Source organism: Lepidochelys kempii, chromosome 13 (assembly GCF_965140285.1).
Source record: "Lepidochelys kempii isolate rLepKem1 chromosome 13, rLepKem1.hap1, whole genome shotgun sequence".
Lineage (NCBI taxonomy): Eukaryota > Metazoa > Chordata > Testudines > Cheloniidae > Lepidochelys > Lepidochelys kempii.
In genome coordinates this window covers 12,627,276-12,653,715 of record NC_136392.1, presented here as the reverse complement: position 1 = coordinate 12,653,715, position 26,440 = coordinate 12,627,276, and the positions used below count along the sequence as shown (strand labels likewise).

The 26,440-nt window shown below is 39.1% G+C and overlaps 1 protein-coding gene across 1 annotated transcript in view; it reads right to left on the bottom strand.

Moving 5' to 3' along the window:
• The window catches only part of BMP7 (bone morphogenetic protein 7), a 57,586-nt gene extending 48,216 nt beyond the window's left edge, over positions 1-9,370 (bottom strand). The window contains exon 1 of the mRNA XM_073309295.2: positions 8,588-9,370. Coding sequence (XP_073165396.1) covers positions 8,588-9,041 — 454 coding nt within the window. The 5' untranslated portion in view covers positions 9,042-9,370. The remainder of the gene's footprint in view (positions 1-8,587) is intronic.
• Between the last annotated feature and the right edge of the window lie 17,070 nt (positions 9,371-26,440).

Below are 26,440 nucleotides of genomic sequence, written 5' to 3'. Positions count from 1 at the left end.
GTTGGTATAGTGCAACACTGGCACAGATGGTAGAACACTGCACCTGTTCCAATAAAATGGGAAATTTGTAAGATACAAAACCATAGCACTCATTAACAGAAGTGTACTGAAACATGGACAGTTTGTACTTTTTGAATACCTTCCTGGAAAGAAAAAAAAAACAACTCTTGTTTTTATCATGTTAAATTTAAAATAAAATAGATGCATTTAATCAAAATTTTAGCTCTTTTTTGTGTAAGAGACAACGTATGTTAAAGTAAATATGAGTACCTCTGACTTAATTAAAAAAAAAAGCAAATAATTTGGTTTAGGTACTCCTATTTTTAAAACAAAAACCCTTTCTTGGTATTTTTAATCAAACTGACAATCTAAATATACAAATTCTGTCATCCTTATTCATGCTGAGCAGTATCTCACTGGCTAGTCTCAGAGAAATAAATGGGGCTACTCAAGGAGTAAGGTATTATTATTGCAAGTACAGGTGACAGAATCTGTATCATAATAATCAGATAACAAAAATGTCAGTTTTAAGCTGCCAATAAATACATAAAAGCATGCCGGCAATAATTGCATCCACAAAATCATTCTTGATAGCTATCAGCGAAATTCACTATTTAAGGATTATCTTTGGCGCACAAGTAATATGCTGTATAACATTTGACAGAAAAAAAAACTGGATCCTAAATGAGAAGGAACATTAATTGATCGCTAAACAAAATATAAATCACTTCAAACATTTCTCCCGATGATCGGTTGCTATTGTGCAACAACCCATACATCTCTCTCACACTCACACTCTATCTCTCACTCTCTCTCTCTACAGAATGTCATGAAAATTCCTAAGTATCATTTAATTTTGGCAGCTCTGCACTGTAAAGCCATTTATATAAAACTGTGGTTGGCAGCTCTCACTCTTCCATGGGAACAAATTAACATTGGCATTCCAAACACAGGAAAGTAAGGAAATTAGAAACACAGTTTATATTTGGCCAGCACTTTGAAATACTGTACCATGCTACTGATGTCAATTAATGAAAAGCAGAATTTTGCGGAGAGGGTCTGGTTTTGAGACATATTAACACACGTTAAATATGCTTGCACAGGAACTAGATTGTAAGCATCTTGGTTCCAAAACAATAAAGCAATTACACTAAAACTTGTAGTCTCAGAGTTGCCATTAATTCAATCCACTCAATCTGGATCTCTAACGGATTTTCACTGCACTCAAAATGTAGCTAACACAAATGTTTAAAAGAATGAGAATGTTACTCTGGGGCCCAATTCTGTATTCTTACTCACAGGCATTCTTGTAGAAGTCAATAGACCTGATTCTGATCTCAGTGCAAATCTGGAGTAACTCTACTTAAATTAATGGAGTTTCACTAATTTTTACACCAATGTAAATCAGATCAGCATTATATCCTGAATACTGTGCTGAAGCTCTATCCATGAGAGTATGGGCTTCAGAAATAACCACCTGAATTTTCATAAATATGTCGCAAAATGCTGTAGCTCACGAAAGCTTATGCTCAAATAAATTGGTTAGTCTCTAAGGTGCCACAAGTACTCCTTTTCTTTTTGCGAATACAGACTAACACAGCTGTTACTCTGAAACCCATAAATATGTCAAGATACATTTTTTTTTTTTTTTTTTTTTTAGGAAAAATAAAGCCTCTTGTTTTTACACTTATCCAAAAAAAATCTAGGTGGCAGATAATCTGATGGCATAACTCTATTGACTTCAATGGAGTTATGCCAACAGAGAATTTGGCTCTACAATCTTTACACCACATTGTTTATTTGTCCTGAGGTTCAGATATTTTGATACCAGTAATCTTTCATCACTGAGGGTTCTCCATATGAAACATGTCTTGCTTTAAAATATATCACATTTTTGTCAAACAAAATATTTTGCTAAATTCTGCTTGTTACAAAGACAGGAATTCAAAGACAGGAAAGACAGTAGTTCAACAACCTGGATTCAAATAATCATGATAAGCAGTGATTAATAGGACCTGGTTCATGTTTTGATTATTTGCAGTAAGGGAAACCTTTTCTCTAAACAACTAATTTCTAAGATTAGGAAAGAAAACTATTTGAAGCCCCAAAATAAAATACCGCGTGCTGATTATTTCTGTATAGGGTTGCTTGACCAGATTCAGAATTCAGTTATCCTGGTGTAAATCTGGCCAGAAATCTACTCCTAGGCCCCAATCATATAAACATTTGTGCTTGTCCTTAGCTTTATCCATGTGAGTTGTCCCATTGAGTAGTCCCACTGACTTCAGATGTTTACAAGATCAGAACCTTAGTTCTGAAACTAACTTTTAAACATACAGTCCACTAATTGCTTTTAAAAGGTGATACTTTTTACAATTAATAACTTAAATATGTATTTTTATCTAACTGAATATTTTGACTCTGACTTGGAAGAAGTTGACTGTATTTGGTAGGGAATTAAAAATACTATGTCCTCCTAATGATGTATATCACCAGATAACCTCTCTGTCTGGCCACTATTAATATTTCCTTAACTTATTCAGTCACTCAGATGACTTCATCCATCATCTCAGTATTTCACTGGTATTCATCAGCTTAGAATAACTTAGATATGTAAAACCAAATGTGTTACATTTTAACCACATATTAGCAGTTTCTATATAAATATTAGCATTTCTTCACTTAGTCCAAGGATAGAAACCATATTAGCACTACCAACATATTTGATTTAACCTAACTAAAAACAGAGGCTCTTGCAATTTAATATATTGATTTTACCACTGGGACTTAAATCTTTTATAATAAGTGTACACAGCTGCACCACTCACCCTCTGCCACTTTTAAACCTAATCCCCACATTCCTCCTGACAATAACATGACAGGATCCACACATCCTTGTATTAGCCTTAACCCCGGTGACACTGCCAGAATGTATTAAACTAAAACATAGCAATGTTCTATTTAAAAGAAGCCTGTCAACAGCCCTGACTAGGCTTTAATAGTTAATCTTTTTTTTTAATTAATGTTTCCAATCATTTGTGCAACCTTCCCAACCCACAAAATTGTTCCAAACTGTACTCAAGCTTATTTACAAAAGAAAACTTATAGCTTGATTTTCATGATGTATGCTAACAGGCTGTTAAACTTAGTCTGAAGAGAGAATGGTAGAGACAATTCTCACACAAGCAAAAGTGTGTGTGGGGGGGGGTTCTAAGAGACGGGCAGCATATCCTAAAACAATGGTTTATAATACAGTGTTTGGCACTTCTATAAAGCAAGGCACTGTAGTCCTTACTTGAGGGGAAAAAAACAACCACCTCTCACTGTGGGATCGCAAGATCTGGTCCTCGGGGCTTGTTTTCTTCAAATTACCTTACCTTACATCGTGGCTGTTTTAAACTACAGGTCCTGTGAAGGGCTTCAGCTCCCAGGGATACTATGCATGGGAGCAATGAAGAGAGTATGCTGCTGTGGCCAAAGTTACATCCTTTGACAAGGAGCAGACAGAATGGACCAGCCCTCCAGTCCCATCCATGCCGGCTTGCCAATGTAGCCATTGGAAGAGCAAGGACTGGGATTGTGACTTTGTCCTGCACAGAAGTACAAGGGAATGAGAGGCCTTCATGTTCCCTTTCCTACCCACTTCACGGAGTCAGCTACAGTCTGTACCCTAAATAATGAATCAGTCTGCGCAACTCCCGTGTGAGGCAGTTAACTAACTGCTAGTCTCATTTCCCATTTTACAGACAAGGAAGCTAGAATGAAATTCAGTGTTTTCCTGCAGGATTGGTCTTTACATTCCAAGAATACTGGATAGCTCCTTGATACACAGACACAATATTTCATTATTTTTGTTTGAGGTCATTTGCTACAAACTTTTCCCCATAAGGTAATTCCATACCACCTAAGCATTGGCAGATCCATACTGTCTGAAACTATCACAGGGCATACCTGCTCAGGCTTGAGAACTGTAATAGGACTAGAGGGCAGCGGTGGAGGGGAGGGGGAATCTGATGGTTTGGCCTAATATATGGACCAAATCATCTGATCATGAGCAGACATTCAGGACCAAGATTTAATCTGCTTTGTTTCAAGTGGGAGATACGCGAAGATCAAAAGTTCAAATCCAGGTCAAATATCCTTGAAAATCTTTGATTTATATAAGCAGGAAAATGAGGTTTAAAAGAAGTGATTGTGAAAGGGTTACTAAAAACACAGCTGTACACGTACTTTTATATCTAAGACTCTCTAAAGCAAAACCGTGTGACATCTATATTAACCTTTGGCTGTACACCAGTGAAGGCCTGTAGTGAGCTGGAATGCAAGGCAGCCCCTTCCAAATTTTAACACAAGCCAGGTTACAGCTGCAAATGCCTGCAGCCCGTGCTCACTTTATAAAGTATTCCCCAAAGGAAATTTTTTAACTGTTATAGAATCTTTTTCTAATACCCTACAGTGTTAAAGCCTGTTATTAAAGGGCAAAGAGATGGTTCTCTATGCCAAACACTTGTCAACAAAAAGGATAGCCAGATGGTATGAAATAAAATGAAACTTAGGGGCTCTTCAGCTTCTTGATTCACATTAACAAAAGCCACTTTTACACGCTTCTTCCAAGAATGACTAATTTTCTGGTTTTTTATCTCATTTTTTCAAGGATTAAACAATTTTGCCCATTTTATAATCAGCTATGAGACAAATTAACTGATTGCACATCACTCATGCTGAGTCTTTAAAAAAAAAGTCAAGGAAGGACTATTTACTAAGTCAAGACTATAACATAAATACAATCCAATTATTTTTAGAAAAAAAGCTCTCTGCAGCCTAGGAGATGTTTTCTCATTAGTTTCTGTTTATGAATTTTAAAATTAAGGTTTCAGAGTAACAGCCGTGTTAGTCTGTATTCGCAAAAAGAAAAGGAGTACTTGTGGCACCTTAGAGACTAACCAATTTATTTGAGCATAAGCTTTCTTGAGCTACAGCTCACTTCATTGGATGCATACTGTTGAAAGTATAGAAGATCTTTTCATACACACAAACCATGAAAAAATGGGTGTTTACCACTACAAAAGGTTTTCTCTCCCCCCACCCCACTCTCCAAACACTTTTTCTTTTAAATGAAATCCAGAGGAATAAAATTTATAGTAATACCGTTAGAAGTCTGGTCATTATTTATTTGAATTAGGTATTCAGACCTATGTGGCCTAATTCTGCTTTTGTTTACATCCAAGCCTATTCCCGACACAGCCCCATTCCTCATCAGTCTTACTACCGGTGTAACTGAGAACAGAACTGGCCCTTGAGTTAACTGGATCTAGCGCTATATCTAGTTAATTATCAAGCTATTCTAATAATGCTACTTGCTCAATGTAAACCTAGTTTGTTTCAAGCTATCCTTGAAATAAGGCACCTGTATTCTGATTCCTAACCACTAAAGTCAAATGTAAACTCTTTGAGCAAATTCAGCCCTGATTTAACTCCACAGAAGTCAATGAATTTATCTCCTCTTTCATATCTTGTAATTTATTATCATATGTAAAGCCTTTTAAGCCCAACAAAAACTGTCTTTCTAGATGGATGGAGAAACATGTTCAAAGAGAGAAAGTATATCAGTAGACTAACCTTTGGAAGTCACACAGATCTGCAATAACATAGCTTGTTTACTGAAGCTTAGATTTAGTAATGACTTCTCTACTTACTCTCACTTCCCTCATTACTAAGATGCACATTTTATTATGCTGTGACACTTCCCCATTGTGCTGGCTTTAGAATGTAATCAAACCCTACCTGTGAAATACAATGCCCACAGAGTATCTCTTACAAAACTAGGACACAGTTTAATACAGACTGCATTTAGCAATTCAGCTCTGATTTAAATGGAATCATTGTAGAAAGCTTTAAAAAAAATCAGTCTACAATAGATCTAATTTTCACTGTATGTCATAGAAAACTGTTCATACTAAAGCAGGTGTTGTGTTTGACTATAAATGTGAGCTAGTAGCTAGTCTAATTCATTAAGAAGTCCATAAACAAGCCAGGCTTTGTCCGATACAGATGAAAGAACTATGACTATAATGGGATGAAAGGTGTGCACAGTGATGAAGAAAGCTATTGCAGATCTATGTCCTTTTTAAACTTGTCCTGGCATGCACTGTTGACAGGGGAACAAAACAGTACAGATAAACCTCTCAAAAGTGCCTTGTTGGTAATAATTCCACCTGTCTATATAAAACCATTGACTATTGCCTACCTTCTGACTAATGACTGGCCATCCTGACAGCAATTAAATAAAACTATAATGGACCATTTTGCTTGAAGAATACTTTTATGCTTTCTAAACTAACTACAAAAGCCAAGGGTTGTGATGGAGTGCACAATAATCTTAATGTTACATTGTAACTTCTGTTTACATATATTCAATCGCTCTGATGTGTTCTGTGATACTCTGATAGAACAGGAGCTATCCAAAAATTGTTCTATATTGTATAATAAGTTGACTAATTTCACTATAATTACACTTTGGGCTAAAATGTTTGTGTGCAATATAATTTACTTTAAGGCCTGAATCTTAATATGTTTTTATACAAAACTTCCATGGACTTCCAAGATGACCTTTCCTTACATAATGAGTATGAGACTGGGTTCCTAGAGCTTTACTTATGAAAGCTATATTGAAAGTAACTTTGCTTTTTATAAAGGATATAATTATTCTCCTGGAGATAACTGTTTCTTTATCTGGAGTTGACTCATATTAATTATTATCCCTTTCATAAAATCCTACTTTTACAATATAAAAAGAAAAGTGTGAATTTTAGTTTCATTATTTCAACATCTTTTGTTTTCTGTTAGAGCTTATTGAGTGTCCCTGCATTCTCAGCCTTAGGCTGTACTTTATACTTAAAACTAAGGTACCAGCAAGCACAGTGTTAACATGATCTCTTCTCTTTAAAATCTAATATTTGACCACCAACTGTAATTTTGGATGTTCAAATATTTGTTTTTAAAATGTATGATTGATGCTTGGTTTAAATATCTAAAAGAGATTAGACAAGCATTACAATTCTAAATGGAACCTATTATCACTTTCAAAAAAGTGGAGACCCTGGTCAAACGTAGCTCATAGAGCCCTCCTGTGAGGCTCATGGTATTTAATATGGATGTGTGACTCATGGAAACTGGAAGTCCAGCATACAATACTCCATCTCCAGGTATCACCAAGATTGCAATGGAATGGTAACTGTATATAATCATAACTATTCAACTGTGTGGCATAGAACTTATACTGCTACTAGTGATTCTCCTTTAGGTCAAGTGCCAGGAGAAGGATAATGGTTCAATTTCTGTTGCCACCATGAAGTTCTAGGTGGCCATGGTGTGAAACACAGTGACAACCGTTAAGTCCTAAACAATGATGGATTTTTTTACAGTATTAAAGATAAGGGTGCTGTACCAGTTTATGTATTTTTATGCATCAGGTGTATCCCTCTTGCATCTCATTAAGGCAAAGTTTGAGTTGATCCTGTTTTGAAACTACGGTTCAGATTTGGTCTTGAAATTGTAGGCACCCAATCTGTACATTCAGTGGTTTCAGAGCCACACGTGATGAGTGCTAAAACTGGATACAGCAAACTCCGACCTATAATTATATATTTAAAATAGAACGCTGGCCCTGACAGTGTTTTACTCAAATCCAGAGCAGTTAGTCCAAAAGGCCATACAATCTACAGCAGACAAACAGAACTCAGCTTGGACCACGACATCCACTTAGAGGCCTAGTGCATTGTGCACAGCGTGACAACTTTCAGGTCATTTGCATAAACCCATCCACATGTGCTTGTGAAAGAAGGCAAATTAGCTGCCTAAAACTGCGGTCAATAGAAAGAGCTGCAGGAGTAAATAAGGATTTACCACTGAATCCCTTTCAGCCAATTAAGAAAACAGACTCTCAGTAGCTTGGCCCTTTCCATTTACTTAATGCTGTCTTCCCCACTTCACTGGGCTCTATCCATTTACAGCAGCACTGGTGCAATTGTGATCCTGTACATGCCTCCAAGCCCAGTGCTTTGAACTAAGCGGCAGCTTATGGGCTTGTGCTGGTTTTGCATCTTCTTTGGAGGTTCAATATGCAGGCCAGACCCGTTCTTGCAAAGACCCACCCCAGAGACCCCCAGCTCTGGGACAGGGAAAATAACCAGGAGGAGGAAGAATTGGGCATGGGGGGTGAGAGCTGATTCAGCACAACAAATGAGCTTGTAAAAATCCTAACGATGTGAAATAGAGACTGAGCCCCGCCCAGCTGAATTTCAATATTACTGCCATTTACATATCACATAAAAAAGTAGCTTTTCCTCTGGCTACTTATTTTCCCTGCCCTACCATCGGAGCCACCTGCCACTAGGGCCACCTGTGCCCACCATTAGAGACACTTGGCCCTATCAGAGACACTTGTGCCATCAGATTCTTGTCCTCCTTTTGCTCATAAAAGAGATCTGCCCCATCTCTCCCAATCTCAGGCACTCCTTCCCCCGCAAAAAAAAAAAAAAAAAAAATCTCATCCCAGAGCTCCCCGGGACTGGGGTTAGAGACTCACCCAGATTCACGAAGCTCATAACCATGTCTGCCTCAGTGAGGAAGTTGCTGTCCTGTAGGCTGGCCAGGGGTGGCCCCTGCGTGCTGAAGATGGGCTTGTAAGGGTAGGAGAATCCCTCTCCTTCCTCCCCTGCTGCTCCTGCCGTCTCCTCCTCCACCGACATAGCATTGTAGAGATCCAGCATGAACATGGGGGCAGAGTTCTGCTTGCCGTGCAGATGGGGCCGGGGTCGGTGGGGCAAACCCAGGATGGAGAGGATCTCCCGCTGAATCTCCCGGCGCTCCTGGCTCCGCAGCCTCCTGTGGATGAAACTCGAGTGCACCTCATTGTCCAAGGTGAAATCAGCCAGGATGCAGCGCAGCCACAAGAAGGGAGCAGCAGCCCACAGGACCAGCAGCCAGGAGGCAGGCTGCCTGAGCCACACCACATGCATCTCTCTCCTCTCCTCCTTCATGCAGCTCCCTGTGGAGGGGAGATAAAGAGATCCAGTGCGCTGGGGAGCAGGAATAAATACTTTACCATTAAAGCCAGCTCGTGCCTGCCCCACAAAGTTCTGATCACTTGGGTTGAGAGGGGAGATCCAGCTTCAGTGCACTCATGATAAAAGTCTGGCTCTGGGGGAGGTTGTGTAGTTTGTAAAATCCATGTGATATGAAAGAGATAAATGGAAAAGATAAATCCTGAGTGTTGCTTTCCACCCTCTCCTTTAGGGTCTGATCTCTTTCTCTCTCTTTCTCTTCACTTCTCACAAGCTGTCTAAGTACTGTTTGAAATGCTGCTTTGCAGACAGCACTGGCAGCAGGAGGTTGTATCTTGTGGGAGGAGCAGGCAGCAAAACTCAACACACACACTCTCTCTCTCTCCCCCTCTCCCTCCCTCTCTCTCCAAACTGCTTAGAAAAGAAAATCCATGTTACTGCCTAGAGCAGAAACATCTGATCAGGTTGCTTTTCAGGATGTTTATGGAAGCTGCTGGATTGGAAAAAAGGGTGAGCCATTTCTAAGTAGTTAAATTAATGTAAACATGATTAAAGAGAAAGCACCCCAGGGGGAAGGGGTGGTTTATGTACAGGGAAAGGGGGGGGCAATCCTTTGAGACAATTTGTATATATATAATAACACTGTCCAGAAAGGGAAAAACAATAAATGCATACATTTAAAATTTAATGACAGAAATATAATAGGCAGAGAGACTAGGGTCACTTTTTCCACAGGCAAGTGGGGAGCAGGGGGAGTTAATAAGGAAGTGTCACGGAAGACTGGGGGACTATTGGATGATAGAGAAACTTTAAAATTAATAACAATAACATTTACATGATTTTGAACCATCAGCTTCTGCACATTGCTAGTTTATGTCACTATATTTTCTTACTACTCTCCTGTCACCCCTTCCCATTCTATTGTCTATGACACTCACTTGTTGAACCTTGACTTAAACTGGATTATCAAGTGTTAAAAGCAGGGAGCCGTGACTGTCTTTTACTACCTATCAGTACAACCTCTAGCACATTGGGGCCCATGATTGGGCCCTTTGGGATCTACTGTGATATAAAAAAAAATAATAATAGTTAGTCACCAACTTTAACTACTGCTTCCCAACAGTTACTTGAAAAGAGAGGAGTGAAAATAATTCACAGTATATGCTGACTTTCAAATTCACTCTTGGGAAGAAAGGGGGAATGAAGAAAGTGGGTCAGTTGCACTCATTTTGACAGTAAATGCCTTTCATGTTTCTTGATGAGTCTATCATACACAAAAGTCTCAATACTTATCCTCAACACTACACGTTCGTCATCTACAAACACTTATATAGCTCTGTGTATTTAAAGCATCATATAAGTAGTAACTAGCTATTTCGCATCAGAGGCCTGTGAGAAGGGGATGGCCTGAATAGAAGAGGAAACTGCGGCATATAGATTCATAGATACTAAGGTCAGAAGGGACCATTATGATCATCTAGTCAGACCTTCTGCACAACGCAGGCCACAGAGTCTCACCCACCCACTCCTGTGAAAAACCTCTCACCTACATCTTAGCTACTGAAGTCCTCAAATCGTGGTTTAAAGACTTCAAGGAGCAGAGAATCCTCCAGCAAGTGACCCATGCCCCATGCTACAGAGGAAGGCGAAAAACCTCCAGGGCCTCTTCCAATCTGCCCTGCAGGAAAAATTCCTTCCCGACCCCAAATATGGCGATCAGCTAAACCCTGAGCATATGGGCAAGATTCACCAGCCAGATACTACAGAAAATTCTTTCCTGGGTAACTCAGATCCCACCCCATCTAACATCCCATCACAGGCCATTAGGCCTATGTACCATGAATATTTAAAGATCAATTAATTACCAAAATCATGTTATCCCATCATACCATCTCCTCCATAAACTTATTGAGTTTAATCTTAAAGCCAGATAGGTCTTTTGCCCCCACTGCTTCCCTTGGAAGGCTATTCTAGAACTTCACTCCTCTGATGGTTAGAAACCTTCATCTAATTTCAAGTCTAAACTTCCCAATGACCAGTTTATATCCATTTGTTCTTGTGTCCACATTGGTACTGAGCTTAAATAATTGACGTAAATCACCCCAATGTCACCTAGTGAGTAAGTGATGCGATAGAGCCAGAATTAAGATTCCTAACTCCTAGCGCTGTGCTCATTCCTCTGGACCATGTTGCTTCTCAAAACTCCTAAATCAATGAGTTTTGGGTGCCCAATGGAGGCAACAAGAATGAGCTCTCAAAATCTTGTATACTACCTGAGAAGCACTGCCAACCAGCTGTCAAGCAATGGGAAGGAGTGGGTAATTTACATAAAGCTTGTTTCTTGCTTCTGATCTTCCAGAGTCCCTTCACTTTGACTTAACTCTGTGATTTCAACTGCCTGTAATACAACACACAACTTTATTTTGTGTAACAACGTTTATACAGATCTTGGGCTTGATCCCAAGAAGTGCTGAGTACCCACCTCTGAAAATGAGGCCCTTTCTGTGTGAAAATGCTTGCCAAATATATAACTGAAATAGATTTGACAGTGATTTTTTTCCCTTCATTTTGTTTCCTTTGTGCATTTGACAGCACCATGTCACTTCCACTGTTTCTCTTATATAGCCAGTTGGTTCCCATCTTCTTTGTGTGTGGGTCTTTCACTCAGCAACAGGGAAAGAAAAACATCTTAAAAATGGGAAAACATGATAGTCAAACCATCAAAATTGGCAAAGAGGACTCAAGAATTTGCTCCAACCCCTCACACAGAGACAAACACCTACAAGATCTCTATCAAGCATTCTTACAACTACAATACCCACCTGCTGAAGTGAAGAAACAGATTGACAGAGCCAGAAGAGTACCCAGAAGTTACCTACTACAGGACAGGCCCAACAAAGAAAATAACAGAATGCCACTAGCCATCACCTTCAGCCCCCAACTAAAACCTCTCCAACGCATCATCAAGGGATCTACAACCTATCCTGAAGGACGACCCATCACTCTCACAGATCTTGGGAGACAAGCCAGTCTTTGCTTACAGACAGCCCCTCAACCTGAAGCAAATACTCACTAGCAACCACACACCACGCAACAAAAACACTAACCCAGGAACCTATCCTTGCAACAAAGCCCACTGCCAACTGTGTCCACATATCTATTCAGGGGACACCATCATAGGGCCTAATCACATCAGCCACACTATCAGAGGCTCATTCACGTGCACATCTACCACTGTGATATACGCCATTATGTGCCAGCAATGCCCCTCTGCCATGTACATTGGCCAAACTGGACAGTCTCTACGTAAAAAAATAAATGGACACAAATCAGAGGTCATTTATTTCTCTTTGTTTTCTCTTTGTTTTCTCTTGGTTTTTCCTATATATTCAGCTGGTTAGGTTACCTATTTTTGACTTTAAGCAAGTGTATCAGTTTAATATTGGATATGTCCTTTCTTGAGGGGTGGGGAACATTGGGGGTATATGCTGCACTTGCATGGGAACAAATCAGATGATTTAATGAGTTCATTAATTAAATTATATAATTGTATTGCTTTCTTCTATGGTCCTATTCTTCATTTCCTGTCTAAACTGCAAAGCAACACAGAGATTGAGAATGAAGTAGAGAGATGACGTTGTGGACAAGCAACTGGGCTTTTATGAAAGGGGATTATTATAAGAGTCAGGTTCAGAGTAGCAGCCGTGTTAGTCTGTATTCGCAAAAAGAAAAGGAGTACTTTGTGGCACCTTAGAGACTAACCAATTTATTTGAGCATAAGCTTTCATGAGCTACAGCTCACTTCATCGGATGCATAAGAATCAGTGAACCAAACTCTTTCTTTGAAGCAGCTGCGGGTAATGCCTCCACACGCTTCCCTCCCCTCCACACATCCTCCCAAAATGTTTCGTTTGTGGTTGTAAACTAGTAAGTACAATACAATACAATAGATGCATGACACATATATATAATAGTCCACATGCCACTGCTTCTTTACCTATTACTCATGATGCTAGGGGGATTCTTTGTGAGTGTGGGTTGGGAAAGGGAATCTATTAGCAAAAAGAAAAGGAGTACTTGTGGCACCTTAGAGACTAACCAATTTATTAGAGCATAAGCTTTCGTGAGCTACAGCTCACTTCATCAGATGCATATCGTGGAAACTGCAGCAGTCTTTATATATACACAGAGAATATGAACCAATAACTCCTCCCACCCCACTGTCCTGCTGGTAATAGCTTATCTAAAGTGATCATCAGGTGGGCCATTTCCAGCACAAATCCAGGTTTTCTCACCCTCCACCCCCCCACACAAATTCACTCTCCTGCTGGTGATGTCACCAGCAGGAGAGTGAATTTGTGTGGGGGGGTGGAGGGTGAGAAAACCTGGATTTGTGCTGGAAATGGCCCACCTGATGATCACTTTAGATAAGCTATTACCAGCAGGACAGTGGGGTGGGAGGAGTTATTGGTTCATATTCTCTGTGTATATATAAAGACTGCTGCAGTTTCCACGATATGCATCTGATGAAGTGAGCTGTAGCTCACGAAAGCTTATGCTCTAATAAATTGGTTAGTCTCTAAGGTGCCACAAGTACTCCTTTTCTTTTTGCGAATACAGACTAACACGGCTGTTACTCTGGAATCTATTAGAGAATTCTACTCACATCACATGCCTAATCCCTCATTGACATCAGTGGGGTTATGGGTTATAAACAAGAGCAGAATTTGTCCTGTATGTGCAATAAAGGATAATTCTGTATAGACTGAAATGGGCTCAAACTTCAATATTAGGATCCAGTTTTGGGTTTCAAACACTCACCAATCTATATAGATTATAGTCTGAACCATCATTATTATGGATTCCATCTTTTTTCCCCCATCATACATTGCATACTGTTTAAACTCATTTCATCTGCTCCCTGCAAGCTATCTCTCAAGCACTGCAGGCATATTGCTGGAAATATTGGCAGCCCATATCATCATCCTCTTTCTCCTCCTTCTTCCCAGGTCAATTAAAAAACCAGTTTTTCCTCTTACTGCTCTCTTCTCCCTTTCTCCTCCTCCTTGTTAGAGAGGGAGAGCTGAATGCTCATGACGAAGCAATACCTGCATGTTAGCAGTTGTTGTTTCAGATCATTTCTTTAGATAAAAAAAAATTCCAACTGATTGCCTCTTTCTTGAGGGTTACATGTTACCAGATTAGCTACTTTTTGGTTTCATCATGAATTGAATGTTTTTATCTGTTTTCTGTATTAGCTACAGCTCTTCTTGTTTGTGCAGGTAACTGCACACTCTTAATGGGTGGAAGAGACAACTTTAGAAATAAAGGGCCCTATTTTAAAAAAAATTAGGCACCCAAAATGCACATGCAATTGCATGTGCCTAGTCTGCATGCACTATTGCCATGGTCATAAATGCAAATTGGGCAAATACCTGCCAATGGCTCATTCTGGTCATTTTCGTGCAAAGTTCCCCTAAATAAAGTAACTACGCTCAGATTAGGCAAACAGTTTCATGCCTAACTTGTTTAGAGATCAGGCCCAAAATATATTATTTTCCTTCCTCCTATTTTTCTAAATCAAGTTCAAGCTCCATATCCTTCCAGTTCGATGCCCTCCTCCTAACCATTTCTATTTCCTACCCATTTTCCTATTCTGAGCTTTGCACCTTCCCACCTCTTATGCCTGGAACAAATTCCTCTTCCTAAACACTGGTTTCAGAGTAACAGCCGTGTTAGTCTGTATTCGCAAAAAGAAAAGGAGTACTTGTGGCACCTTAGAGACTAACCAATTTATTTGAGCATGAGCTTTCGTGAGCTACAGCTCACTTCATCATCAACACTGAGCATCTTTTCTTTCTTCCTCCAAATGCTTCTACTAAAATAAATGTCTTTTGGGAATCTTGGCTGATAGTATCATCGGGATCCTCTGCACATCTTTGAGTGTGGACTGTTTCCCTTTCCTGGTCCCTCCATTCATGTGATTCAGATTCTAACAATAAAAAAAAGCATTGTTTTTATCAGATTATATAAACAGCTTGAATATTGCATTACACCACTTTGGATTATACTTATCAAAGTTTCTATTCATTCCCCTTAACACCATTATCACAAATGTATTTCTCAACATGAAAGTAATCACATTATGGATAAGCCACACGTTAGCACTGTTCCAAGAATTTGAACTAATCTGGTTCTGGACTGTGCTAATCACGTTATACTAATTAAGCCATAGCTCTTGTTGCCCCAGGCTCTACTCATCAGAGAAGATACAGTGATGGAAGGGGTGCACACAGGTTTGAAGGGGACTGTTACTCCTGTGGGAAAGCTTTGTAATAATTTTTAAAAAGAAATAATTTTGGAACAGCAGGGACCTATGAATTCTAAAATTCAAATGGTATCATGGGACTGAATCCTGAGAAGTGCTGAATGCTTGAATAAGGCAACTAAATTTTAACCTAAATTTATAAAGTTGGTCTAGATCTTCATAGACTTCCCTGGGATTACTGTTGATTTACACCAGACACTAGATGTAGACCATTTTAGGATCAAGCCCATGTACTAAAATATATATCGTTGTTCTTATAAGCTAACCACAATAATATATTTTTAAACAGAATTTACTAGACAACCACTTTAATGTCCAGATTTCCCAAAGAAGCTTCTACAGTTTATTCTCTAATTTTGCACTCTCAAATTATTGCATGAACACTGTTTTGGAGGTAATTTTTTGGCATAATGAAGGAAATTGTCTTTAGGGGCAAAAATATGCTCTGTGCATCTGAAACCTAAGGTTCACACTTGTGAAAAAAATGTGGAGGCAACACTGCTATATGCCGAATTATAGGTGCGGTCTTTTAATCTGTGTTGTGATCCCTTCAACAATTTGACTCTGAAAATCTCTGCTTCATCATGCATTTTTATAGTCAACTGCAATCTTTTCATCCTACTCTTCATCATCAGGCTGTCAAGATTCCTGTTTGTTAATTACTCCTTTTAGTTATATTGAAGTCATTTTATATTTTTTGAAAAAATTCTTTTAGTCATTTACACTTTGTAATCACTGCAAAAGTAGTAATTATATTTTTACAGTCAGTTATGTGCAGGTTTCCTTTGAAATCTGACTTTTGTTCTCAGGAGTTTACAGCAATAACTGGCTTTAACATGCAACATACAGCGGGACAAATATTGAATGCCTTCACTTTTGCTCTTTAGGCTGGTGCAAAATAATACCTCAAAAGAACCATTATTTTGTGCCTTTATTCTGACTGGTGCTTGCATAACCCCTGCACAGCTGCTGCACAAACTACTTGTGCCACAAGCATTAGTAACCTGAGCGGGGAGGTTGCATGGAAAATTCGGGTATGTAAGCAAAACCATATGGATCATGTCCCCGAACTGTACAACCCTCTGTTACTAGAGCTAGGGAACTGTGGAGGTTGTGGACTTTGAGGGTTTTTGGGGAGGCAAGGTTAGGTGCAATAGTTGTACTCCAAAGTTTCTCTTCTGGCTGAGGCTTATCTTGCTCATGCATATGAGTAAGCAAAAGCCAGAATTTGGCCCCAATGTTATCTTAATTCAGTATCAATTTCTGTTTTATTTATGTTTCATTTCTATAGAAACAATTATTTTAATAGTTTATTTTAAATACATATTAAAACTACTCTAATTAGCAAGACATTCTGAGCTGCCAACTTTTTGAGCAGCATGGGGTTAGAGAGCTAAAGAGGTGCAATGTGTATTTTTGACTCTGATCCTGTCTCTAAAAAACTCTCTTCCTATATATAATGATTTCTATAAAAGTCTGTGAACTGATGTGGAAGCAGATTGAAGCTGAGAATTCATTTGACTTGCCAAAGCTCTGGCCACAAAAATCCCCTCCAGAATTACACAAACAATTACACTTTGGGACCAATTCTCCATGGTTTAAGGAACGTTCCAGCTTCCTATCTGACTGAGAAAGGAGGTTTGCCACATTGCAAGTGCCTGCATCAAGCAATCTCCTAGAGTTTCAGCAGCAGAAAACCATTAACAACCAGGCTTATGCTGGAGGCTTTTAAAATAAAATTAAGGGGCAAGATCTACCACTGATGTAAATTGGCATATTTCCATTCAAGTCAACGAGTTATACTGATTTATACTAGCTGAGGATCTAACCTAAGCTATCTACTTATCAAAATACAGAAGCAGGCTGTCTTACTATTAGAGTAATATTTTAAAAAGTGTGTTCTTTTCAGGGGATGCTGCAATCATAAATGCATAAAAATAATCACAGACAGTCAAGAGATCAAAGCTATAGTTACCGGTGTGGATTTTCCTGCAGATTTTTTCCGTAGGAAACATTTGTGACAACTAAATGGTGTTTAGCATGCACTGGGTTTGCACTGTAAATTATCTCTTTTCAGCAGTCATCCAGAATCTCTTTTACAATTGTCTGAACCCCATAGGCAAATATATATTGTTAGACGATTAAGATAATTTTTCAGTTAAGATGTCAAACTGCAAGGAGAACAATGGAAACAAACCCCCTTTTGTTCTGACTAAACTGTTCCTAATGATTCCCTCTATAAACAGTGGCACCAGCGGAGGTTTCAACAAGGCACCTCATTGAGACCCCTTTCAAAAGGACAAGCAGAGCAGAACATGGGGCTGAAACTCTCAGCGAGTCAGTGCACTTCACTCTGCTTTAGTGGTTTGACCACAAGAGAGAATCTGTTGTTTTTGTTTATTGTTTAAGGCACCCCAAAAACATTTAAAAGCATGAATTTCCACAAAGAGTATCCTGTAAAGAGTTCTAAATGTTTGGGATGTCAAGATGTTTGTTTACCTAGTTTAAAGGAATGGACTGTAAAATAGATTCTATATAAATTCTAAATAAGCAGTGGGGGAGGTGTGTGCAGCCCACCTGCCATGATGATGCAAGTGTTAGGTGCCAAGGGAGCGAAGATTTTGGAGACTCAGAAAGATCCTCACTTTTCTTTTTGGAATAAAAATCTCCCTTGGGGCATAATGTTCACAGACCAATGAGCTAGGGGGAAATTTTGCAACAGAGCTCCCAGCTTTCTGTGTTTAACTTCTGAAGAAATTCAAAACCTAATGATGAATGTAACCACTAAAGGCCAAACACATATTCTTGTAGGATGTTCCATATGGATGTCAATTCCATAAACAGCATGCTTTCACACAAGGGAGGGTTATGGAGGTTATAAATCACTTACGATGGGTCACTTCTCTATTTCAATGTCCTGCATATGTCTGAACAATAGAACAGAAGATCTTCCGTTGAAACAAAAACCTATTTACAGAGCTTCTCGGGTTGTATGTAATTAGGAGGCGATGATAGGTCAGACAGTACAAGCCCATAATTTGGATGATTTTGGACTGACACTGATTAAATTTGCCAGTAGAGCTGCCAAGCTTTTCTGAAAGAGTCTGGAGTTTCGTGTACTCTATCATCTGATTTACTAGGGTAACTGCTACCTTATATAAATAAAACGTGGGTATGTACATACCTTAAGTATTCCTGGAAACAGCTAGTAAGAGACCATGAGAGAGGAAACAAGAATGGGCCTGGCCATTATATATAAATATACATTTCTGAAACAGGAACCAAATAATTTCAACTCCAGGAGCTAATCCCTCCCACAAGATGTGGAACACCTTCAATTCCCACTGTGGTTAGTGAGAGCTGAGGGAACTCAGAAGCTGGTAGGAAGTCCTTGGAAGCTCACAGGATTGGGTTGACAAAAGATTGACTGTATAATGGTTGAGCAGTCATGGATCCACTGGCCACACCTCCTCTTATATAATGTTAGAATGGAAGATTTGTGTGTGTGTATGTTTTGTGGAAGAGATGAGTCTTTAGGAGGGATTTGAATGAGGGAAGGATGAAGGCCTGGTATACTGGGTTTGGGAGTTTTTCCCACTTGGAGGGGCAATGTGGAAGAAGACATAAAGACACTAGTGGTAAAAGGATGTAAAAGTGGCTGTAAATCTGGTATTGTTAGCAAAGCTAAGGGGATCAATGGGACACAATATGAAATAAGCTCTAATATGTGGGCTGGGCTGAGTTGTGCAGGGCCTTGAGGGCAAAATCAATAAATTGAACATGATATGATGAGCAAGGGAGAGCCACTGCAGGGATTTAAAGCAGTTAATGATGTAGTAGGACTCACAAGCAATGGAAAATATTATTACTTGCTATATTTTGGAACATTATAGGGGAGTAGTATGAGAATCAAGAAAGACAATTGCAGAGTTCTGTTTGCACCTAACGATTGTAAACTGCATTTTTGGACCATGACTGAAGAATACTAGAGTACTTTCATGTAAGGGATAATTTTGAAATAGAACATCGTTGAACTGATTGGGCCTTTGATGCAAACTACTGTTTTTCACTGTTGTGATATATGCTACATACTGTTGTGTTCCATTAATTTCAAGTTTTGTGTGTGTGCACATGCACAGTCTATATGGCTCCTGAGCGGTCTGGGTTTCAGGATGAAATATGCTAATTATGCATTGTATTAATATTACTGTATACTATTACATTATGTCACACGTTGTCTCTGTTTCTTCAGAAGTCTGAACTCAAAGTGCACTGTTTGCAGTGACGTTTTCTGATAAATGGTTGACAACAACTGCCTGCAATTTGCTGGCTACAACTTCAAAGAGTTTCTGCTTGGGAATTCCAGACAGATAAATTGCTAAAACACCTTACTCTCTGAACCCACCTACAGCAGCTTGGGGGAATTAATTTATCCAGAACACAATGAAAGATGCTTTTGTAACTGTACTTAATGTCAGCTAAAATATATTTCATTTAATTATTTGATCATGTTTAGAGGCCACATGAAAATATAACATTGACTATACTGTTTGGTTTTGTCAGCATCTTTTCTTTTATCAAATACTTTCTAAATGTGTCATTTTTCTTATTTTCCTGTGAATTCATTATGATGAAAAAAGCAAAGACTAATTTGTAGAAATTTGCATTTTAATATATTTTGTGTGGTGCAAGCCATGTATTAATTTTAATCCCTTAAACTAGGAAGTTCTTAAACACTATACCATGTAACAGAGAATAATGGAAACAGTCTTTCATACAACCTTAAGCTGTGATTTCATCACATTTTTAATTATTGTTTTTTATTCTGATTGATATAAGAGCCTACTGCAATTTCTATGCCTATTAACAATAATATGAAAATATTGGCATAGATCAATACACACTCTTGAAATCAAAACTGCCACATAGCAGAACTAAACTTCTCCCACTTAGCCTCCATCTTCTGAAAAGACTCAAATAATGGCTGTGCCTTGCAGCATGCCCGAAAAGTTTGCAAACGTGGACTTGATCATGCTAAGGAGAAAAGTAAATTGCAGAGCGAAGGCTATGCAATGAGAATGTCCAGCCTCTAACTTAATGATGTACAAATCTGTGGTGACTGTTTGCTAAAATATCCCTTTCGTTCGAAACTTAGGTCACAATCTGAGCAAGAACAGAGATCATCAGATCAGTGTTTGAATCGGAGTGCTCCAAGGAAAATGTTGGTAACTCAGTGGCTGTATCTGCCAACCCCTTCTCTACTAGTGTTGAAAATGGTTGTACTGCTGCTGTGGATGAAAGCAACAAGTTCAGAATCCATTGTAACAAAACATCATTGCATATTATTTGTGCAGTCAATGCCTAGAAGAACAAGAAGCCAATCCTCTTGCACCATTGAACGTGGTACTGAATATGGTTTGGCCCCATCTTACTTGGCAGATAAAACATATACAACCATGTTTCAGAGTAGCAGCTGTGTTACTCTGTAGTCGCAAAAAGAAAAGGAGGACTTGTGGCACCTTAGAGACTAACAAATTTGTTTGAGCATAAGCTTTCGTGAGCTAGAGCTCACTTCATCGGATGCATTCAGTGGATTCATTCGATGCATCCGATGAAGTGAGCTGTAGCTCACGAAAGCTTATGCTCAAATAAATTTGTTAGTCTCTAAGGTGCCACAAGTACTCCTTTTCTTTTTGCGAATACAGACTAACACGGCTGCTACTCTGAAACATGTCTTAGCTCTGGAATCCTGGGCAAATTTCAACTTAAATTCTAATATTTTGCATCCTTAAACTCTCACTATCAATTCAGCTGAATAGATGGTATTCTTCCTCACTGTTATGCCCTGAGTCTCTGTGCTGTTGTTATTTGATCTGAAAAGACTGTTTATGATACCTTTATTTTATGTGTGTTTAATAAAGTTGTGGCCTTCTTAACCATAATTCATGACTCTCATTCTCATTCTTCAATGGTGGAACCAGCAATTTGACATTCCGATGACACCAGTTCAAAGAGTAGTCTGCAAGACTCGAACGGATTCCTAAGCATTTTAAATTTTATTATACCTTTCCTCCTATGTTTCTCTGTTGGAAAGATAAGCGCTTTAGCTGAAGAAATGAAAAGTACAAAGCATCCATAGACCTTGTTATGTAAAATGTAAAAAGCGATGATCTTATCTACAGAAAGTGGGTGTTAGATTATATCAGCACACATTTAGCATAAAACATTTCCTATGGTAATGCCTCTCACTTTCCCAGACTTTTACAGGCACCAAGTGGCACACAGGCCGCAGACCTCTTTGTAATGTTAATGAATCATCTTAATGGACTGTTTTAGCAGAAACATTCATCACCTTTTGTACCACAATGATTTTTTTTTGTTATACTTAAATGGTTAAGTAGGTAATAAATGCCTATCAGGCCAACCACTATGGGCTAGTAATCCATCTAACTATAAATCATTGGTGGATTATTATTGTCCTGTTTAATTAACACTCTAAGGGATTCTGTCATTAGACAGACTTTAACCTTCCACCAAGGAGGCTTTGACATTTCAAATAAGAAAAAGTGTGTTTATGTGAAAAGTTAATTTGCGTGACCTGGAACTAGCAATGGTGTCAGGGGTGAGAGGGTGGGGGTGTCATGATGACTGCTCACACAGTTTTTCACGGGAAACTAAAAATCAGAATGGACTAAGGGCCCAATCCAACTCCCATTGAAGTCATAGGCAATCTTTCTACTCATTTAAATGGCAGTGGAATCAAGCCCTAAATGAACTTGATATAGTTGTATATAGCACTTTTGAAGTTTCTGACCCCTAAACTGGCAAGATGTGAACTTTGTATGTGTATGTGTGTGTCTATGCTTGTCTGTTTTATGTTTCAATTTGAAGTGTTCTAAGCAGAGCTTGTGATGGGCAAACCCTTTTATTTTCCTTCAACAAAGCAGGGGAAGGGAAGGCTAATCTTGTTGCCTCTCTGTGAACTCTTTTCACACTTCAAGAATCAGCTAAGCAGCAAGAGCTCCTGGGAAAGGCAGGGAGTTCACAGGCTCATAAAGTGTCGTTTCTCTGTAGAACCAGTTCTGTAGTCTTATTAAACAAAATTTCCATAACTGAACTTATGTCTGGTGCAGAATGAGGTTGGACACTGTACAAAGGTGAAACATTTGTGTATTTGGTGTACCTGGAAGTTGCTTTTTTGACCCATGGTAAAGTGGCAAGATGGTAGCTTCTTTTTTCTTTAGTAATGTTTATTTTATTTAATAATTGTTACTCCCCGTTTTTTCAACTGGTAAATGCTACTTGTAAGAAAAGTGGCTCACGTTAATACATTTATTTCCATCTATGAAATCAGATCTTGTTTTCTGGACCAACAATTTATTGTCTGTTTGGTTGAATGGTTGGTTGGTTTTTGGTTCAGCAGTATTGATAATACTAGCAGTGCATTTATAATCTTCTATATGTTTTGCAAATATTCAGTAATTAAAGCTCAGAACAGCCCTCTGAGATAAAGATAAATAAAAGTATTAATATCTCCCTTTTAGAGATGTTGAGGTTTGAACAGAGAGACTAAGGCTCTGTCTACACTTCACGCCTTTTAGTGACACAGCTGTGCTGCTACAGCCGTGCTGCCAAAAGGTGTGCAGTGTAGCTGCTGTTTGTCGGTGGGAGAACGCTCTCCCACCGACAACAAACTTCCACCCGCCACAAGCGGCCCTCCTGGCAACAGAGCGCTGTTCACACTGGCGCTTTTCATCTGCAAAACTTTTGTCGTTTGGGGAGATGGGTGTATTTTTCACACCTGTCCTCTGAACGACAAAACTTTTGTCATTCAGGTTCCAGTGTAGACAAAGCCTTAGTATCTGAGCCATAGGTACATCTCAAGAGTGGTGTTTCCTAGTTCTGTGCACAAACTTCTAGAATGCACTTTCCTCTCCTTTTTGTATTTATATGTGGGGATCTTTTGCATTATTTTCCTAGTATGTGCCCTAGTCATCTTCTTATTTACTCTTGTAAAAAAAAGAAGAAATAAAAATTTTACATGGGGGGAAAAAACCCCAATCATCCCACTTAAAAGCTCTTGTGCAAGGGCAGCTCTTTCACTTTTTCATTAAGATTTTAAGATCTTATTGATTTAAAATTCTTTTGCCAGGTAAATGTATGAAGATGTATCATCTCATTTTCTATGCTGACCCAGGACAAAAGCAGCATTAGCATTTTCAATAACAATTTCAATTACAATTACACATTCATCTGCCAGTTTCTATCCTGTAATGATTCATAACCAAAAACTATGGAAATACATTTGCTTGAGTGAAACAGTACAAGACACCAAAACAAATATAATAAGATAAGAAATAAAAGTACACTACTTCAGCTGAAATTATTGCCTGCATGAGTGAGTTTTTGCTGCAACGGTTTCTAAGAGAAGAGGTTTCTGCATTCCCTATAGACCCACCCCATTAATTAAATTTGTCATTGCCTGTCACAAAGCCCCAGGGTTCAATCTTTTTTATAGCAAGCACTGTGCCATCCAACATCTTATCTTATACAAAATGGGCAGCCGAGACTTCATGTCTGTGCACATAGTAGAACTCCTAGGCAAGATTTCCCACAGATTTTCCCCATCCCAATCCAATATATTTTGGAGATTTGTGCCAATTTAATATTCTTGGTTTGAAATAAATAGATAACGCTTCAATGGCCATTTCATATTATTTTCTTGTGTATCAATGCCATATCCTTCATGAGGTGGAGGACTAAATTCTAATAATGTCACTGCATCTCTCCTCCACGTAGCTGCCCATGAGAAGTTCCAGAAGAATGGGTTCTAAATGGCTTCTACAATCCAGCCAGGTTTTATCAGAGCAGGTCATCGACCAGTAGGCTGTGCAAATCTGTTCCATTGCTTCCCCTGTTCCATTGCTTCCCCTGTGATGAAATATCCAGAGAAATTTACATATAGCTCAAATTCTCTATGATCTGTTTTATCTTAATCATATGCAAGCTATCCTTCAAGCTGGGGCAAAAAGGTTCCCTCCGACAGGTGTAAGTGACATGATGGGACATCTACTTATTTATTTCTCTGCTTTGTTTGAACGTCCTAGGGGCCAAATTCTCACCTCAGACCCCATGCACTGAAGTTAATGGCATTACACAGGAAGTAAATTAAGGTAAAATTTGGCCATATCTCTCCATATTTTAATGAATTTAAGAATCTGATTTCCAGTCTTGGTACAGAGGCAGAGCTGAACTGTGTGTAGGGGGAAAGACTTAGTTCCCTCCGCACAGCAACCTCTTCTTTTCCTCATATGGACTTCATTCCCAGCGCTCTACCCACTCTTATACTATAAAATTATGTCAACCTAACTTATGTCAGCATACAGCCATCACAGTTATAAAATTGCTTGTGTGCATGCACACTTGGCTCCTTGTGTCAGCAGTGTGCAACCTCACCAGGAGCGCTTGTATCAATTGTATTGTTAGTGTGCGGCATTGTAGGACAGTTCCTGAAAGCCAGTAACAGTTGACTTAAGCAAGGCAGTGTCTACACTGACACGGCATGAACCTAATTACATTGATTGTGACTCTACATCGCTCAGGAAGGTGGTGTTACTAAACTGAAGAAGAGAGGTGTTTATATCAGTGGGAGCCAAATTTAAGTGAAGACACTTCCACAGCTAGGTTAACTCAAGGCAGCTTACCTTGACCTAACCCTCTGGTGTAGACCAGGCCTTACCCTCTGCCTCAAAGAACAATCTTCCATGGATCCTAGGCAACAGGTCTTGCCCTAGGCCCCTAAGCAGCTGTGCCCCTGCTCCTGTCTATCTCTTTCTGTGCCTCCTTTCTTGCTCACTGTTCTGGGACAGCAGTTGGCATGGAGAGCAATGGGGGTGGGGGGTGGGGGGAGAAGGAGAACAAAAGACTACTAAGCCCCAAGTGGCTAGAGAGCAAACTGTAGGGATAAAAGCTATATTTTTTCTCTTATTCCTCTGTCTTCTGGACCAATGTAGGAAAGCCCAACAGAAATGTGTTTCTGAGTCCCATTGCCTTGCTGCCCTGAACAGTTAATACATAAATTCCTCTCTCCTAAGAAAGGCACAGGAAACTCATCTCATTAAACCTTGTGCTTTAGGACCTACTATTGTAGATCAGGATGAGACTTAATGTGTGTGCTGGGGGTGGCAGGTAGAGTATACTATGTCTGCCCATTGCAGAGCTCTTATACTTTACTCTGAAACATCTAGTGCTGGCCATCGTTGGAGACAGGACATTGGATTATATGGACCTCAGTTCTGACCCAATAGGGCAATACCTATGTTCTAATGTTCCTAACTCAGCTGGAAGACTTGCCCAGGTACAAAAAAATCAGAGATAGAAAGTATGGTTTTGCAGGGCTTCACCCATACAGAGTGCCTTTTTCCAGTGCATTTAATATCTTGGAGGAATCCAGCCACCTTTGTTGTCCCTGAATCTAATAGCAATGGAATAAGCACATTGGTCCAGATTCACAAACCAAGAGTCATAATTCCCTCCCTGGTCTGCCTGGGACAGTGAAGGTACATGCCTCCCTTTGTACACACCAGACTGAATTTACAATCTAGCCCTAAATGTAGAAATGATACTAGAGAACACAAAGAAATGAGAGGTAGGCAAACATAACAAATGTTCTGTTAAATTCTATATCATCTTTGTCTAGGGAATGTAGATACTTTATGCACTACCATGATGACATATCAGTTTGGTTAACTGGCCTTTTGGTGTTTGATTAAAATTTTCAATCATGCCATCAGATTGTGAAATATTATATTAGTCCTTGTAATGTTCCAACAAAGTACGGAGGTATTTCATTAGGTCAGACTGAAACTGATTACCTTAGTATCTGGAGATGAACTCCCAGGAATGCCATACCAGGAAAATAAATGTTCAAACATTGGATGATGTCATAAAACATAGATCAATATACATATATCACGAAACAGTCCTTTTTCGATGACTATCACATACTGCATGTAGGAGACAGCATGTCTAATGATTAGAGCAGAGC